The sequence below is a fragment of the Echinococcus granulosus genome (assembly GCF_000524195.1).
Source record: "Echinococcus granulosus chromosome Unknown EG_S00018, whole genome shotgun sequence".
Taxonomy (NCBI): Eukaryota; Metazoa; Platyhelminthes; class Cestoda; order Cyclophyllidea; family Taeniidae; genus Echinococcus; species Echinococcus granulosus.
In genome coordinates this window covers 807746-825465 of record NW_020170398.1, presented here as the reverse complement: position 1 = coordinate 825465, position 17720 = coordinate 807746, and the positions used below count along the sequence as shown (strand labels likewise).

General features: G+C 44.3%; 1 protein-coding gene across 1 annotated transcript in view; it reads left to right on the top strand. All coding sequences in view use genetic code 11, as the record gives it.

Annotated features, from left to right (window-relative positions):
* Nucleotides 1–1877: 1877 nt before the first annotated feature.
* The window catches only part of EGR_03501 (Rap guanine nucleotide exchange factor 2), a gene marked incomplete at both ends in the record, with an annotated part of 23116 nt that continues 7273 nt past the window's right edge, over nucleotides 1878–17720 (top strand). Inside the window, 10 exons of the mRNA XM_024492750.1 lie at nucleotides 1878–1943; nucleotides 5589–5732; nucleotides 6325–6551; nucleotides 10948–11023; nucleotides 12473–12562; nucleotides 14009–14326; nucleotides 14408–14506; nucleotides 14981–15124; nucleotides 15303–15671; nucleotides 15972–16653. Coding sequence (XP_024352883.1) covers nucleotides 1878–1943; nucleotides 5589–5732; nucleotides 6325–6551; nucleotides 10948–11023; nucleotides 12473–12562; nucleotides 14009–14326; nucleotides 14408–14506; nucleotides 14981–15124; nucleotides 15303–15671; nucleotides 15972–16653 — 2215 coding nt within the window. The remainder of the gene's footprint in view (nucleotides 1944–5588; nucleotides 5733–6324; nucleotides 6552–10947; nucleotides 11024–12472; nucleotides 12563–14008; nucleotides 14327–14407; nucleotides 14507–14980; nucleotides 15125–15302; nucleotides 15672–15971; nucleotides 16654–17720) is intronic.

Genomic DNA, 17720 nt, shown 5'->3' with positions numbered 1-17720 from the left:
GATGTCGGGATTCGGGGTGGAAGTCTGAGCCCGTACAATTTAGGGACGAGGCCGGGCTGTAGGGTATGGAGGCTGCGAAATTCGTTGGCGAGGTTGGGTTGTATCGACCGGGGGTGGGTTGGCGCACCTTGTTGGCGACGCGGCGAGCTGTCTCGGTGTCAACTGTGATCCGCAGGTGCGGTACGGGGTTGGCTAATGAAGCAGTGCAACCAATGCAAGTTTTTTTTTTTTTTTAGCTGCATTCGAAGAGCGGCTTCTGAACCCACGTGAGTGGCACGGTTTTGCCTTAGGGGGTGTACATTTACTTAACAGTATATTTAAACTAGCATGTCAGTCTTGAAAAAGCTCATGCACGTTTGAAAAGGCCGAATTTATGGCGACTATGAACTTCAGGAGGAGTCTGAAGATGGTACCTAGTAGGAAGTTGAGTTATACAACTAGAAAAGTCACCCGTTAAACATTGGGAAGTATGAAAACATTCGCGTGCACAGGGAAATCATATCAGATGACCGTGAATCAGGTGAGGTTCAACTGATTAACGCCATCGCCTTCCACAGGCCCACTTCTTGCAAGCGTTAGGACGTAGTTACGATAACCATTTGCATAGCTATTGTTAAGTAATTTGCCGTGGATAATGATTTAACTCAGAGCAGCCACAGGCGTGAAATTGCACCATCCAGTTATCCACGGTGAGGACTCAAGCGTGAAAACGCCCCCTTTTCTCATTTCATCTTTCCTCCTGGCAAGAAGTGCAAATGTGATTTGACAGAACCATACATCAAAGCACTACTTTTCCATGAAAAATCGCACCAAGAGGGCAGAAAGCATCTCGAATTGCTAAAGCACTAATTGCCAACAAGTGCGGTTAGAAAAAACCACCCATTTCATTTATTTGAGAAAGTAAGGCTAGTTGCATTAATTACCGCTACCGATTTCTGGGTACATCAGCCAATAAGCTCATGCATGAGAAAGTACAACGTGTTTTATCTTTTTTCCAAAAATACCATCTGATAAACTGGACATCTGTCAGCGGGACGTTTGGGACGTGCTTATTAACAACCCCGCCCACAATTATTACGGACATTCCGACGCGGCTTCGCAGCTCACAACCTGCCTGGGAGGGTGGACAGTGTTTTAATTGGGCGCGTCAAGCTGAGGAGGTTATGGCATTAGCGCTCTCTTGCCGCTAATTCTGGCACAAAGTTGTCAACACAGGCGTGAATAAAATAAAAGTAGCTGTATTTGTAAGAAAACAAATCGTTATTTTGTATGAGTGGTTGGTTTTAAGTCTAAGTGAAAAGGCGGAACACCAAGTGGGCAAAGGGGCAGCTATAAAAAGCTTCACAGGTAAGCAAAGATATCCAAAATCTTCTGAAGCACCGCAGTGTTGACAATAAGCTTTAGTCACGGAAATTTGTACACGAATACATGTAAAATGCAAATTGTAAAAATGTGGAATAAAAGGTAGCAAATAAAATTAGACCAGCTGTCAGCTAATGTAAGTCTGTGACAGGGCTGCAGCCACTAACAGATTTACAAGTAGAGTGCTATTGCGGACCTTTATCTCAGTAATTATAAAGACTGAAAATTTGGTGAAATATCCTTTATAGCCTTCAACTAAAATCCGGCTCAAGACCAGTTTATTGTCATCAGCTAAAGCAGCAGAAATAAATGAGAAATTTAATTAATCAAAAGGTAACCTCAAACTTTGATTTTTAACGTGGCAGATAATATGGCTTCCCTGTTGTTCTATTCTGCAGCCAAAGTAAGCGCGGCATGCAAGTGTATTTCATTGGTGAAGCGGGGGGCGTTCACATGTCTGGACGGACATTCCTCAATTCTCCATAGCATTTTTGAAAAAGGCGATCTTTGTATTAATGGGTTCGGAGAACTCCGAAATTCTGCGAATACTGGAGACACCTCCTGATAAGCGATCCAGTGAGGTGAGTACTTATCTCGTCCTACATTTTTCCTGAAATTGTTATTCCCACCTTTTCCCCACAACTATGTATTTGCAGCTTGCAATTCTCTACGTTGTATGGCTCATTTGGTGTTTATTTCATACCTGTTACGTGGTTTTTTTGGACAGTTTTAAGATTTCATTATTTAATCGCACTTTCATCGGAATGGTGACTTTTCCTCCTAGATAGTACTTTTTCGAACGAACAGAATATAGTTTTGACGAAGTGTTTTATCACAATAGCGTGAAAATTTCTTTGCTGAGTGGTTTTGTTTAATGCTTTCTCGAGTAACTCTGCCTTTTGTGGTTGCCGATTTTTCGTCAACTTCTCTCTTAGTAAATCTTGAATTGGAGGTGCCTTATTGGCGTGGTTTGTTCGTGTTCCTGTTATTGTTTTTTGGAATTCGTCGATTTCTTCCACTTGTTTATTCTATTGGACTGTTTATCCATCATCTTATGCTGTGATTTTATTAACGCCTTTGTCGTTCGTTTAAAGTTTTCTAGATTGTGCTTCATTTTGTAAAATTGCCTAAATCTTTTTCTCCCTTGAACTTATTAGTCAATATAGTTGCTGTGTTCATCGCCGAAAGTCGATGTGTAACCGTCTGTAGTTTGCAAAGTTCGTTCTTTCATTTTTACAGAGCTTTGCGACAGGCTGACTATATATGGTGAATCTGAATTTTATGATTAAAACTCCAGAATAAATGTTTTGATTATATACTTCGGTTTAATTCATTTGATTTAATTTTTATCGTCCAGTTTATGGCAATATTGTTTATGTTGCTGATGGAGTGCCTAAATTAATCATCAACTTGAACCTAGAATGTCGATTAGCTTTGAAGTGGTTGATTTTGTGGGAGCGTTTGGGGTTAAACTTAAGGAAGTATAGAATAGCTTGTGACACCTTGCCCTAGGTCTTTTTTGGTGGAAAAAAACTTGTTTGTTTTGATAGTAATATCAGAACGCTTTATTACTGCTTCATCGTAATCATGCATGTGCATCAATCAGAAATGCCTAAGATAACGCTTAACTGAGAAAATCTGGAAACCTAAAAAGTATGGACGAACTGGTTGTTTCGCTAAGCAGGCTTGGTACAAGTGAACAATTTTTTGTTTATCATCGAATTCGCACCGGGCGTACATTGTAAATACAGAATTGACAGGGTTGCGTAAGCAGCGTTCTATGGTTTAGGACCCAACGACATGCTGTCTTGCCAAGTCGACTTCGAGCAAGTAGACGTAGATGAGTTTGTATTGACAAATTCTGGATAGTCGAAAATGATTGATAGGTTTCTGGTAATGTTTAACTTATTTCTTTTGGAGAATTTACGTCAGACAGCTACGGTAATGAAAATTTGAGCTTCTGGTCATCGTCGTTTACCTTTGCTCTAATGCGCGGTGCGATTATGGTCTGATATATCGTTGGGTCCTCCCTTTAATTTTGCATTCAATTACTTATAAATTTGCGTAGAACTAAGTTAAACTGAGGTACCGGGCACAGTGAAAAAAAGCCGTATGTCATGCTATTTTTGGAACCAGAATCTGTTGTGTGTGGAATACTGAAAGTGAAATAATTCATAGGGTATAAACCTTATTCTCGTTGCTTGGTTATTATTAATTACTCTCTACAGTTAAGTTTGCTCCAAATCTGGAACATTACTTGATTTATCAAGTTGTTTAATACATATAATCACGGAACTTTTCTACCTTTTCTCATAAATTTATTCCTCCTGCAACACTTGGATTATCATTGTAAACACTGAAGATGATTTAATGCTGATGCTTGAAGCAGATATTCTTGTCGCACAAAGCAATATTTTGAACTTTTGGTAGCCCTAAATCTTGGTAATCGTCATTGTCGAATCCGATGACTGAACAAAGGCGATTTATTCTCGTTGATACTGTAATTGTGTTTTTTACCAATGTTTTACTTCTCCTCTCGTGCAAAAAAATAAATTTTTAAAGTGGTAAAAATGGCGTGTTTTGAGTACCCTTCGTAGCCTTATTTGCTGTTGTTAATTGGATTTCACCTCTGGGCAAAGTAATGCCAAATTTTTGACAGTGATCACGTTTAATCTAACTCTGCAAGTCAAATAGAATTGTTGGCTCTCTAGTAACCCTGGTATGAGCTCTGTGAGCACAGAGAGCCTATTCTATGGCATACAATACAATCCTCTGTAGATGTCCATATCATGCTGCTGAAAAGGAAGCGAGTGTCGTCTAGTTCAGCCCTTCTGGTTGTTGTACACTGCTGCGCCGGTCATCCTGACTAATACTTTGATACTGATACTTTGATACTTTGGATACTTTGATGATACTTTGATACTTTGGAATGAGGTGGGAAAAGCTTTTAGATGTTTTTATTCTTTCCATGTGTTCTCTTTTCATTTGCAATTTTTGCATCAGTAGAGGCCATCAATTTCTGTGAACGTGGGATGCGGAAACTTTTTGTTAAACATCATACCCTACTACCTCCAATTTAGCGTCCATGCCACCTTCAAAGACTATTCAACGTAAAAAGGTTGGATATACGAGGCGTTCGGTAAAATCCCCTTGTCAGTGTCGGTCTCTTCCCCCGTTTTGTGTCTCATGAATTAAGGAATTATTTGCTTTTCCTTTCACTCAAAGCGAGCCCGTTTTTTTGTCCGAATAAGATTACTTTGAGATGAAGTGAAATGACTTGCCTCCTACTTCCCCAATCGGGAACCAGACATTTTATTTGCCTTATAAATGCAAGCTGGTGCGCCCTTCTCCTTGCATAATCTCGCAGGCATAATGACGCAGCAATGGTTTTAGCCTTTCGTCCAAGGCTGAATTAATGTGCAGTTAACAATCAGCAATGTCGAAGCGGCTCTTTTTTCTCATTCTTTTCAGTGTCTTCTTGGATCTTCTTTGCACAAGTAGTCACGTTTCGTCTAACTTAATCAAATCTGGCTCACAGCCAACTGGCTTCTGCTATCCTCTGTGGTGGTCACTTTTTTGACATTTCTTCCCCGGAAGGACGAGGCGCACTTCTTTGTTTTATGAATGCAGCAGTAATGCTCTATTCTCTCTCTGACTTGATCTGCTGGATGGAAGCCGAATATCTGCTAACTTGCTATTTCACATAGTGATAATTCTCCCCTTCTCCTCGCTCTAAGGCATGCACTTTCCCTCCTCTTCAAACTCGATGTATGCCCTTATTTTTCTCACCAAAATCTAATTGACTCAGTGTCTACCAGTGGGGTTAGTGGGCAGGCTTATTTTATGCTTAATAATTGTAGAAGCACTTTTCCGCTGAGTGAATAATGGTGCAAGCGTTTAATGAGTTACCACTTCTATCCTGGGTAGACTTATTTTCCCAGTTCCTTTACTGGCTATCGTTTGCACCCAAAGATAGTCATTTTCCAAACTTTTCAGACGCAAAACCATTATCCTCTGTTTTGTTTAGAATAATTTAGTTGACTTACAAGGTGGATGGATTAGCGCTCGACAAAAGGCCTCGGCTTGGCCAGCGGATAATTTGTGTTATCCCCTTTTTAGTTTAAGGGTCGAACGTAGAGAGCCTTGTGAATTTAAAGATTTTACGGTAGTGGAGAGGTGGTGGTAGCCTATGTTATGACACGGCCCGTATTTGGTGTTTACCAAAGCTGAATCACTGTGCACTACGCAAGCAGCATCCACATTCACGTACCTTCTTCGATGCCTCCAAAATCATGCATGTACTAACACTCGTGGGGAAGGTGTCTCTAGTCACGACAAGTGATGATACCCTGGCAGCACAATATGCAGTGGTAAGTGCTGAGCTTGTCTTGTTACACACTTCCGTTTGGCGCAAATGCTGTGGATTAGTCTCGCTACCGTTAATCAAGATTGGAGGCAACAGTTGTGGGGCGTGTATGAACGTAATTTCTCGTGAACGAAGGCATAAAGTACAACATGCAGATGCTCGTAATTATTCGCACAGGAGACTTCGGACGTGGTACTGTATGGTAATGAGATGTGTACCGGTAAGACGCTTGAATGCTCGTGGTGACTAGCCGTCCAAAGCCCACATCTCACAAGCCACCCTAACGAGGTTGTATTGAAGGACCAATCTTCCCGTTAGCACTTGCAATTCGGCGAGATTAGCACACTCTTGATCTCGAAACAGTTCTCTGCTCCGATGATGAGGTGAAGCGGGCTGTCATGGTGATAAAGCAGTTCAGCTGTACATAATACGCAATCGTCAAATTAGGTCAGCGGGGAGTGTAATCCTCATTTCCTCATGTCCCTTTTCTAAAGCGGAAAATTGTGGTCTGCATTGCGCATCCTTTTCAATCTCCGGTGCCCATTGAATAAAGGGTAGTAGTAGAGACAGATAATAGTCAAGCACTTGTCTTACAGGAGCTGATACGGGTACACGACTTCCTGGGCAGCATCGAGGGTCTGCAGCACCTGCGTCCGCGTAGCCATCGAGAGGCGGCGCTGCAAGAGACCGCGCGCCTCGCCCGCCTGATGCGAGTGCGCGGTGAATCCCTCCTCTTTCGTCGAGGCGACCCCGCCTCCGCTTGGTTCATTCTCCTCTCCGGATGCGTCCTCATCGACCACTCCATGTTCCTACCGCGCAGTTGGTGAGTCTGGTATTTCTCCCCTTTCTTCTTCTGGGTCCAAGTCAGTGGTTTACTATTCTGAGCCAAATTGGGTGTTTTAAGTTTATTAGAAAAAGGAAAAGGCATTTATTTATCGTTATCCTTTTCCTGCTCCCGTATTTGCACACTTCTAGTATTTCCCTATTACACAAAAGTGGTTTCTACTTTCGGAATCAGTACGATTTGTCCGTACGGCTGATCTATCTTGTCCCCAGACAACCAGCTTCGCTAATGCGCTAGCCTCTCCGTATTGCAAATGTTGAGAGTGATTTTGTGTTCACCAGTCCCATGGGGAAATTTGTCTCCCAACACAGTTTCGTCACACAAAAGTTTGTGCTGGTAACCACCACAGTCGGGTCTGACCTTAACATCTCTCCTTGGAATGTTGGTAAAAAAGGCGTTTCGATGCTGGTAGCATTTGTGTCGGTGTTTTTTTTGTGCCACTGGTGGTTGTAATGCCCGCGAGGATAGTCGTGTCTACTTTTCACCCTCATAAATGTGCTTTCATCAACCACTTCGTGTTTCTTCGCAAAAATGGGTTGGGCCTTTTTTTCATGTTCAGCCTGTCTTGATCTATTGGTGGTAGTTCTGGTGACGTTTGGGAATTTCTCCTCTTTGAATAAATCATTCCGCCTTTGGCTGCTGCAATATGGCGTTATTATGAAGTCTCTGTGGCTGAATTTTTGATCGTAGTAATGCGATCGCCGAACTGTCTGTCGGATTAATGAAAACACTTGTGCCTGATGTCGTGTTGATACCTTCTGAGACACTTGTGATAGTTAGAGTTGACTGTTAGTTATGTGGATAGACTTTGGTGATTGATGCATTTGCGGCACTTGTAAACATCTTGCCTCCTAGTCGAATGTCCTTTTTTCTCCATCCATCAATTCTCCGGTCACGTTCTCGCCTCAGGTTTTGGCTTCTGTGCTTAAAAATGGGAGTTGTGTTGGTGGAGCCTGAAGTAATAAGTTTAATTTTGACGCCAATGTCGTTGTTTGTGAAACTGGTGATGCTAATTGTTTATGGGCCAATGATAAACGTGGAGAGGGAGGTAGGCTTCCTGTTCTTCTCTAGCTAGGCCCTTTTTATGAATTCATCCAGCTTCCTTCTGTTCATCAATAGCTAACTGGCGGCAACTCTTGAAGTTTTGGCGTCTGTGCTGGAGATCAGCAATGGTGTGCTCAATGAAGACGACGGTTAATAGCGACGAGTTTTTGAGGCATGTCAAAATATTGTTTGGTGGAGGCTGCTTTTGCCATAATATTACCACCTATTTCGTTGGAAGGTGGGTTGTCTGTAGTCGAGGTGTTGGTGGAGTTGGTAACCAATGGCATTGATCTTGGTGCCAGCGACGACTGTACTGATGACACCGGTGACATTTACTGCAAGAGCCCTTTAATAATACTGATTGGCCACCCTCTGATTCCGTTCAGGCATTAGCAAATCACCCATTTGTGTCCCACGATTTGATGCCTATTTGTGGATGAATGGAATAAGCAGTTGTGCACTCGGTATTTACGATACCAGAGACATCCACATCGGTACTTTCAGTAGCACTAATGTGCAAATGTAGGTAAAATTAGTCAGCATCTCGGCAGACGCAATGATAATGCCGATTTCTTTCATGTTTACGGCAGCAGAGGCTGTTTTTAGTAGCTATAAACCTCTTTAGACCAATTAAGCCAGTCATTAATCCCCACGCATTCAACTCAAGAGTCGCCATTTATTGACGATTCTGTTACGCAAAAATTGACGAACACACTTTTTTTCTTCGTCTTCTCCGCCTCTGTTTTGACAGTTGAAAACGGCAACGGTGCCCGAGTCACCTCCTTCCCATCCATTCCGGTTTAATTTACATCAGCGGATGCCACTTTTCCATATCTCAGTCGTATCGCCAACTCAAGCCAAAATTTCAGGTCCTCAACATGAACATGCAGCATTTGCAGAATACAGCCTCTTTTCCATTATGAATAACAAGCACGAATAGGACTGACGCACAAGACGCTAATGTTGGATTTCTGGATCCACACAATTTTTTTGCTTGAAACCCTCCGTTCGAGTTTCAGCAAAAGAGTATGTTTCGCACTTTGGCTGGGAGCCTCAGGGTAACGTAAGCTACCACAGCTTGCGAAAACCAATCCAGTTATAGTTCTGTAGCTCATATCTAAAAAAGTACAATTCCTCCTGCAGTGAGAATGTTCCACATTTATTTCCTCGTTTTAAAATCAACAATTATCCACGAGACATGGGTAATGAACGTGCTAATGATGTGTAAGGCGTGTTATCTTTTTCCCTGATCTGCTGTTAAGCCTTTCATTATGGCATTTTTCATCAACTCCAAAATTACTTGCTAGCGTTGTCTGCAAATCTGCTAATCCTTTTCCATTGTAGTGGAGGTTTCGTTTTATCATAATCTCAAAGTTTTTCATGGTGGTACTTGGTAAACCTGCTTCTTTATTTTTATTCACCATGGACATCCAATCACTGTAATTGGTTAAGGCGCTTTAATAGTTCTGCTGACTAGGCACTATTAGCTATTTATCCATCACTGGTTCCGTCCTCGGCTTGGGCTATTTAGAATTTGGTCCAACCTCCCTCACCCGTTAAGTTGGCTGATTTCCCACTAGCTTCTAATAGTATCTAGCCATAAAGTGTCGGAATTGTAACCCTTGTAAAACAAGGTTATCTTGTTATTTCACAGGTATTATGACTCCTATATTTGTGTAGCGCCCCCAGACTTCCCTCAGGACGAGAAGACAATACTTGAGCATATCATGCATTCTTGATGTACAGTAAGGCTTGGACCTGCTGGCATGGCCTGAAGGCTATGCCACTTGGCAAAGGTATAATGGTGGAGCATCAAATTGTCTACCAAAACGGAGAGTTAATAACCTACATATTTCATTGCTCTTCTCCTCTTTTGAGTGTCTTTCCCCGGCGCTTCCCTTGGTTAACCTCCTGCGTCAGCCATCACAAGGTAGTCAGCACTCTAAGGGAAACACCCGCGAGCCAAACATGGCGGTCATCAAATTTCCATGCAACAGAGGAGGTGTTTGACCGCAATGTCACTGATCCCCTTTAGCAATCCCACTGGATTTAAAGTTTCGTCCTGTATGGGAACTGTATTGGTGGGTGGGGGAATGTGCTGGCCATCAGGCGTGTCTTTTGGTAGTTACAGGAACTCTGGCCTAAAAGCAAAGTCCTGTGACAAAGGACGTGGTTTAACACCTCTTTACGAGGGGAAGGGTTTTGCATCTATTCCTCCTCGCCGCTTTGTTCTCACTTTAGTGCTACCCAACCACGTATCTATCCGGGTTCTGTCCAGCCAGTAGAGAAGTGGAGGAGGTATCGCGGGTTCACATTGTCGACATCCTTGTAAGCTAGTGCCGCTCTAGCTGTTATTAGCTTTCCTGCAGACCACGAGACTAAGGTAGTTTCCCAATGCAGCTGTCATTTTCAGCCCCTCTGATGGGAATCGTCACTGATCCTCCCATTTGCAGCATATACACATCTTTCACCCCGTTAAGGATTATTATCCAGTGGTGGAAATCTGGGTAGATGTCCCTTGAGATCGGGTTTGCTTTCCGCTGCCACCAATATAGCGCACCGAGACGTCCCTGATGGCGAGAGAAGACGTAATACTTGGACATGATACATACTGTCGACCCCCAGAAGGACTTGGGGCTACTAGCACGGCCTGAAGGCCAGGACACTTGGTGAAGGTACAATGAGAGATCAACTAAGTGACCGAGCGTTAAACAGTCAACTAAGGTATTGCATATGTGCTTTCAAGTTGAAAAGCACCCACCAGAATGAAATCCATCAAGTAGTCAGAGTCATCTCATTGAAGTTCAGTGTCTCCCAGTTACCTGCATGGTTGACTTCTCATTCACGAATAATTAACAATCGGTGAATTTTTTTGCTCGTATTTGGTCTGATCAATTCGCTACAGGCGTCACATGCACACTCCTTTTTATTCTTGAGAAACAGTAGCCACCGAATTGACCATTTTAGTGGTACAAATTTTGATGCCACTACGAGGACGGTAAGGCGTCCGCCAAGCTGAGGGAGTCAAATTTCCTCTGAGACAAGTCTTTGGCAGACCGGAGAGTTAATCAAAAGGTCGAATTTAAATACCGACACATTTTTGAAATATCATTGGTAATACACTTCTTATTTGACGTTTCCTACTCAATGCTTTGTCATTTTTCTCTTTGTAAGTCAATAGACGCTTCATGTGCATGCCAAGATGGTTAAATTAGTTGCTATTTCCTTGGGTGGAGAAAGTGGAGTACCAGAAATTGCTGTCGAGCAATTACTATTTAATTTGTCAGCTAAACTTGTCCTCTATCTGGCCATTTCCCTGTTCCTGTTTCAGTTTCGGTACTCGACTGAACGGCAGCCAAGTGCGTCATCAGGATTGTTTCGTATTGGAGGACTCCGATCTTGTTGCGGTACGTTAGCAAAGTAAAGGACTAACAATAACTCTTCATGTCTTTGCCCATTCCTGCTCGAATTGTTTTGCTTTAAAAGCTTTTTTTCGCCCCTTTTTGAATGTTTAGGGGGGGGGGGGAATTATGAGTCAAGTCGTTTATCCACACAATTACCTCCCAGCGTATGAGTTACGCACGTAAAGTGATTTCTGCCTTCGGCATTAGTAAGATTTGTCGGTACAGCTGGAACCATCCTGTCCCTTGACAGCCTCCTTCGCCTCATCATCGGTGTGGAAGGTTGTTTGAGCGTCATGGATGTGCTAATCGCTTTGAATTGCAAATGATGAGAGTGATGATGTGTTCACCGGCCCCACAGGCAGATTTACCTTTCACGGCCAGTTTTGGTGGTAACCACCACCACGGTCCAGTTTGATTTTAACATACCTAATTTAAATTTTGAATCAGTGCAGTTCACCATTCTGTTGAATTTTCAAAAAAATGATGCCAATTTATCATAGTTTAATTTAGTATCCCCATTTCGTTTTTTCTCCGTTGAAAATAACCGTCATTCGCTTTTACGTGGTCTATGTTCGTGCCGTAGTTACTGTGCTCACGATTATCGGCTGATCTTTCAACGATATTCCAGAAACTAATCCAAAAGGGGCAAATCAAGAGAGCTAGGATCCACTGTCATTCAAAATGCGACTAATCCTTCACTCGTGGATCGTAAAAGATATAGGAGAGGGTGGCGGTAACATTCTCGATCTGGAATTGGCTATTTGTCCCCCATGGCTGACTCCAAGCTGCATCAGTTAAATGTTAGGTGATAAAAATCTGTTTGAGAATGTGCTTTACAATTCCAGAACAGGGTAGAAATTCCTTTTCTTTATTCTTATAATCAAAGATGACACGAGATAATGCATTGCAATCACGCAAAAAATAAACACAAGTTGGTGTCGTACGGGTTGCAGATCGCGCTAATCTGAGTGAACGGGTGGACCCGGATCACTACTTTGCCAGATCCAAGTGATACCTTGGATTGGTGTGGATTAAAATGCTTCCAAGTTCATTGCGGTCCCTCCCTCTCTCTCTAGGAGATGCACACATTTGAATGCCATCTGTTGACGCCATGCTATGAAGGGTCGTTGTCAATTCATGTCTCGTGAGCATACACGCCTTCCATCACTGCCATTTGTTGTAAATGCCACCTTGACCGGGTCGGGAATTGAGATTGGGAGGTGGGGGGCAATAATCACTGGAGCGAGAATGAGGAGGTGGAGTGAAAAAAACTACTGTCATACAGCACGCATTTACTTCACTGGCGCCAAGGTGGTGCATTTGCAATCATCCGCTTCGTCACCATTCCTGAATAATGGCTGACGCCCTAGTTTGGTATTGTTTATATTACTTTGTTTTAATTGGGATTTTCTTGTGACTGTCGCTTTAACTGAGCCCGTTGTCGTTTGGTAGATCGCCTACGTGGATCGGGATCCCCCGCCGCTAGTCGCAGCCTCGCCACGGACTCAACTCCAGCCTGCATCGAATAAGAAGGGCGTTCTGGTAGGTCTTATTCACCCCTCGCTCTCGCAATAACTCTGGCCTTGGTTCTCACTCTCAGCCTCTCTCCCAATGACGTCAACTGTCGTTATTAAAGTGATTATTAATGCCACAACTGAACCACTCCCTTAGTCGTCGCCACCCTCAGCGTTAGTATCGTACTCATCTGCATACTGGGTTCTCATTTTCAACAAGGGCCATCCCAAACGATGTGGTCTCTGTTACCACGACGGAAAGGTTATAATTAAAAAATCGTACGGATCCAGAAATCCAGCATTAGCATCTTATGGGTCAGCCATATTGGTGCTTGTTATCCATGATGAAAATGAGGTTGTATCTTGCACAAGATGCGAGAAAGCGTTGTATGTTCATGCTGAGGACCTGAAATTTTGGGTAAGCTCGCGACACGACTGAAATATGGAAGAGTAATTGGCACAACCGGAATGGATGGAAAGGAAGTGCCACTTTCAGCTCTTAAAACGGAGGTGGAGGAGAAGACGAAGAGGGAGGATAGGTGTGTTTGTCAATTTCTGAGTGGTAGGGCCGATGATACCGAATGATACGTTTATTTTCCAATTGATCAAAGTGCTTCAGCTATTGGGAATACAACATCTCTTGCCGTAAACATGAAGCACACCGCCATTATCTTAACACCTTTTACCTGGACAAAGGTATCATTGGTTAGTAAGGCTACAAACTGTGATGTCCTTGTGTCTGCGGCGATGCTGGCTAATTCCACTAACATCTGCCCATTAGCGTCACTGGAAGGATCGAAGTGGATGCCTCTGGAACCGTAGCTATCAATTCCACAATCGATTATTCCACTCATCCACAAATAGGCATCAGATCGTGCGACACAATTGCGTGCTTCACCATCTTATATATGAGTACATGAACTGGTTCAGATGTATTTGAAGTATTGCTGACATCAATTTCGAGTTGACATCATTATTTGCACACCGCAGACATCGAGGTAGCTGCTGTAGCCGTTAAAATTTGCTACATCCTATCTAACAGCACTGCAGCTGTCACTGAAATAATCGCCACCTCCTCTAGCCGTAATCAATGCAGCCCACTTTTTATTGCTAGCAAGTTTTTTACACTCGCGCCATTAGCGGGAGCAGCTGCTGCTACAGTTATTCTCACAGACTTAAAAGGTACTTTACTCGGCGTGGCTGTTTGTCAGTAAAAACCCTTTCTCCTCTAACATTCTCTCCTTACACCTTTTTTAATCGCTGAGGTCAACAAGAGGAATGATAAAAACAGTACGGCAACACAAACCCTTCGAAACACGGGGGATGAGGCGTTTAATGTTTTTTTTTTCATGGATGACTTCTGTCTCATCGTCTCTATTGTTTCTCCACGGACAGTTTCACATAAACTAGAATTAGACATGGACTACATCAAAGGTCAAATAATTCATCCTTTAAAGTGTGATTCTTTCTACAGCCTCCTGTTGGTGAAGCATCAGGAGCGAAGAAATCGCCACAGAAGCAGCAGCAGCAACATACTCCAGAGCGGCAGTCCTCGCTGTCAGAGAGCGACTCGGCGATTGCACGCACCATGACAACAACTTCGAACAGCAGCAACACCAGTCTCCATTGCGCTGTTGGTGTAGACTCGGACTCTGATCTCGATGGTGGTGGTGGTGATGGTGCGGAGGATGACGACGGTGGTGGTAGCGATGTTGACAATGAGGAAGATGAGGATGACGAGGAAGAGGAGGATGAGGACGACGAATTTGACTCAGGAAGTAGCAGTCATGAGGTACGTAGATGTTTGAAAAGAATTGCCCCGCTGAAAAAGTGTTACTTTTGGCTCTCCCTCTTATCGACGCTCTTACTTTAGTCCCTACGTGACAGCTTCTGGGATGCTCTGTTGAAAGAGCCACGTCTGAGGACAACTGCGGATGTGGAAGTACTTGTGGAAAACGTTCAGAAGTTACCGGTATGTAAAATCATTCCCTCAGCATTGAAATTGAAGTCACATTAGTTTTCCAGTAGTATCCTCGTCTACTAATTGTGTCTGTTCATTTGTCTTGGAATAATGGAAGAAGCTACCGTATAACCACCTCCCATTTACTTCTGAAGTTACCTTTTCATCAGCCAAGTGAATCCTCAGACTACCCACTGTAGCTTAGAATGGATGGAAGAAGGCAAAGTACTGATGAACTGGATTGTTGAACTGCCTTTGAAAATATGTGAACGGAGAGTCACACGAGGCATTAAAGATCTGTAGCGCATCAGAATGCAACAGCGCTGGGACCCGGGTATGGTAAAATTTTACCAGTCTTAGTGGGGTGCTGCTACTTGTGATGGGGATTTTGGTGCTCTTTAGAGCAAAAATTGGTAGGATATGTTAGAAGAACATGCATATTTAGCCGGTCCGAGCGTTGATTGCTATGCTTTTCCTCTTGAAAAGGCCTTCTCAAACCTCTCGGAGGGTACGCGGACCGCGCTCTGTCGCCTCATGCTGGTGGCCGTGGTGCGCGAGGCCAGTCAAGTGGTCCTCTCCGACGGTGAGATCCTTGATACCTGGTCCGTCATCCTCAACGGCACTGTGGAGGTGAGTCTTCTCGCTCTTTCAATAGAGATGCTATCGTTCCTTGAATTTCCGAGTTGTTGAATACCGTGTATTGAGAACCAGATTTAAGCTTGATGCTACCATTTGGATGTCTTGAATTTTACGAAACCCAATCCGTCTGAAGTCGAATCCTTTCTTCCATTGTATTCACCTTCTGCAGGTTGTGGATCCAGACGGAACGATTCGTGAGCTGACCAGTGGTGATGCTTTCGGAGTCCGCCTACCACCGTCACCGAATGCAGACGGGGCGATGAGTGGAGGCACACTGGTGGTGCAACGCCATCGAGGGCAAATGCGCACGGTGACAGAAGACTGCCAGTTTGTATGCGTTGCCCAGGCTGACTACTTCCGCATCATGGCGCAGGCCGCTGACGCTGAGGTGCCGGAGGTGGAGGAGGACGGGGGCCGAGTGGTCCTCGTCTACGAAGACATTCGAAAGGACGCCGCTCCCGCCTCCACTGATGCCGACGTCCCGCCCCTTGCTCCCTCCTCTCCCTCTTCTGCGATAGTCTCACGCGTCGTCATTAAGGTGAGATGCTTTCATTAGCTGCTTCTCAATGACATCTTTGAAGTCAATGTAGATTTATCAGGCTCTGGTGGATCTATTTTTACTCTACTCTGGTGTTCACGTGAAGTTTTTCCTTTGTTAAGTTGTTGCAAACGTTGGTGATTTCAAATCTAGGCGATACAGTAGCTCGTATAGCCTTTGCATTGTTTATCAATTCTTACTGGACCATCCACGATTTTTTGCTAATACGTTCACCACCGGCGTCTCACATAAACGTACAGATGAGAAATATGACCCTAGCTTTTGAAACCCTTCAAACAGGGCACACCGGAGAAACTCATTGACCACTTGAAATCACCGGAATCAAGCGATCCGAGCTATCCGGAGGACCTACTCCTTACCTACCGCACCTTTCTGCCAACACCTGCGCTGCTGGTGCGTCGCCTGTTAACGTGGTGGGAGGAGGCGCTACCGGCGGACCGCATTTTACGCTCACGCATTCAACGCTACGTGGTGCTGTGGGTGCACAACCACCCCGCTGATTTCTACGACCGGCCGGCGATGCTGCACTTCCTGGAGACATTCAGCGATCTCCTTCAACGTGACAGTGGCAACCGACGCCTCCTCCACCTTGCCTGCTCCACCCGCGCACGCCCTCGCACCGTCTCAGTGACATTGACCCTGATAGTGGCCCCTGGCGCCGCCTGCCACATCATACTACCCTGTGTGCTAGTTGGCGGGCAGGGTGAGTTTGGCATTTTTGTAAACCAAGCAGAGGAAGTCGGCGGTGCTACCCACGGAGGGGGTGGAGAGGGCTACGAGGTTCGACCAGCGTTGCGACGGGCCGATCAATTGCTGGCGCTGCAACAGATGAGTGTGGAGGGGCTCTCGCTGGCTCAGCTGGCATCTTTGTTGGCATCTCTGGTACTGAGCTCCAATCGACAACCGCCTGGAACCACCACAACTCGGACGCTCACGTTCTCGGTCATATTTAACCCCTCTCGTGAGTTTATTTCTGCTTTCTTGTATGCCATCCTATCCTTGTTTATTTTCCTTAGTAATTTTAAGGTAGACTTTCCATTTTTCTCCACATTTTCATGGACTTTTCTAGCTATTTTCATAAATTTATTTCGACCTTCGTGAACCAGACAGTAGCATTTTCATTTCTCACCGTTTATCAAGCCATTCACTCTCCCATTTATCCATCCAAGTCAGCTGTTTTATACCACGTTTGACCCCTTGTCGCTGGATATAACACACCCTTTCCTTAGTTGAAGCTGTCAGCCCACTCTGTCTCATGCTCTTTCCTTTGGCCACTGGGATTTAACGCATTCACTGCTGCTTTTAGAGGACCACGGAATGCCACAGTTGAGGTGTTTTGTTCCTCACGTATAACACCAACACTTGGGCTACTGAACTAGCTAAATGAACTGCTGCTCAGAGATCCAAGTATGCAATCGCCTTCCACACATCAAGATCTCTCCACCTCCATTTTGAACTCAGTCACTCCATTTGACTCCACCAGTTGTCATTAAAGGGATGAACAGTTTATGACAATAGATACTACGCATTTATGATGCTGAGCTCTGAAGCGCCGCTGGTAAAAGTGGTATTCGCAAGGCATCAAAAGCTTCATTGTCCGTTTTGTTGCCCCACTGGCCCTACTTTTAAAACGCGGTTTTCACTTTCGAATGGCAACACCGTCTGACCATCGCCACTTTATAACCCGAACCGAACTGACTAATTTAGGTGCACAAGCAACTGTGATAGGTGTTGTTGGGTGGTGCCTTTTATGTTTTGTCGCATTGTACGCCGTTCCTTGTTGTGATTGCGGTCTTCCGTGAAGATGACTCAGCCCTCCGTATCGTGTACGAGGTTGCAGGCAGTGCTGACTAAGTCGCAAGATGCTGGCTAATGCGCAGTTATGTCCTCATGGTATACTTGTGATGGTAGCAGTGATACTGTTGCTCCATTCTGACTCCTCATGCCACCCCCCCCCCCCCCTTATTCCTACAATTGATCTCCAGCCCCAAAATTCTGTTTGTTTATGGTGCCTTTCTTGACCAACTA